At 53.4% G+C, this 719-nt stretch overlaps 1 protein-coding gene across 1 annotated transcript in view; it reads left to right on the forward strand.

Annotated features, from left to right (window-relative positions):
• The window catches only part of MONBRDRAFT_30435 (uncharacterized protein), a gene marked incomplete at both ends in the record, with an annotated part of 5,873 nt that extends 5,371 nt beyond the window's left edge, over window positions 1-502 (forward strand). The window contains 2 exons of the mRNA XM_001750876.1: window positions 190-255; window positions 365-502. Of these exons, the coding sequence (XP_001750928.1) occupies window positions 190-255; window positions 365-502 (204 nt within the window). The remainder of the gene's footprint in view (window positions 1-189; window positions 256-364) is intronic.
• Window positions 503-719: the final 217 nt, after the last annotated feature.

The raw sequence follows: 719 nt of genomic DNA on the forward strand, positions 1-719 counted from the left end.
CGCACGCTCGCCATTCAGCCCGCTGCCCTGCCCATGCTGTGGTTTCGGATCAAGACATTTAGAGGAGCCCCCTCGGGACTTTTGTGGTGGGAAGGTTGTTGCTGATAGAGAGACATCGTTATCATGAGTGATGATGGAGAGCAGCTGTTGAGGGCGTGCTTGTCATCAGATCCACAAAGGGCGCTGCAGCTGTTGAGCAGTTGGGATCCACGACGTATTCGAGATGCCGCCGCCACTTTGAACCGTGATATTCTGGTACGTATGTTGCTTTGTATGGGCTTTGTTGTGTGATCATGGCTTTGAAGCTGTTCATCTGAGCGGTTTTGTGCTTTTGGGTTTGTCTGCTTGTTTTTTGTTGGCACAGGATGGCTGGACAGCACTGCACTGTGCCTGCCTTCGGAGCCATGTAAAGGTAGTGGAGGTGCTGTTGAAGCACGGCGTTGATGCCGAAGCCCAGACCAACGTCAGTACCTCCTCTTCTCTCCCCTTTACGCCGATATGATGGTACACCTGCAACACGTGATGCTAGTTGTCTGTTCCTGCACTTCATGTCAATGCATCATCCGCAGAAAGGATGGACATCGCTACACAGTGCCTGTGTTAGAGGTCATGTCAAAGTGGCGGAGATGTTGTTGAAGCACGGTGTGAATACAAAAGCCAAGGACGACGTTAGAGCCCTCCTCTTCCCGCTTTGCTCCCCCCCCCCCCCCCCCCCGCCT

This window comes from Monosiga brevicollis, genomic scaffold, assembly GCF_000002865.3.
Source record: "Monosiga brevicollis MX1 MONBRscaffold_51 genomic scaffold, whole genome shotgun sequence".
NCBI lineage: Eukaryota > Choanoflagellata > Craspedida > Salpingoecidae > Monosiga > Monosiga brevicollis.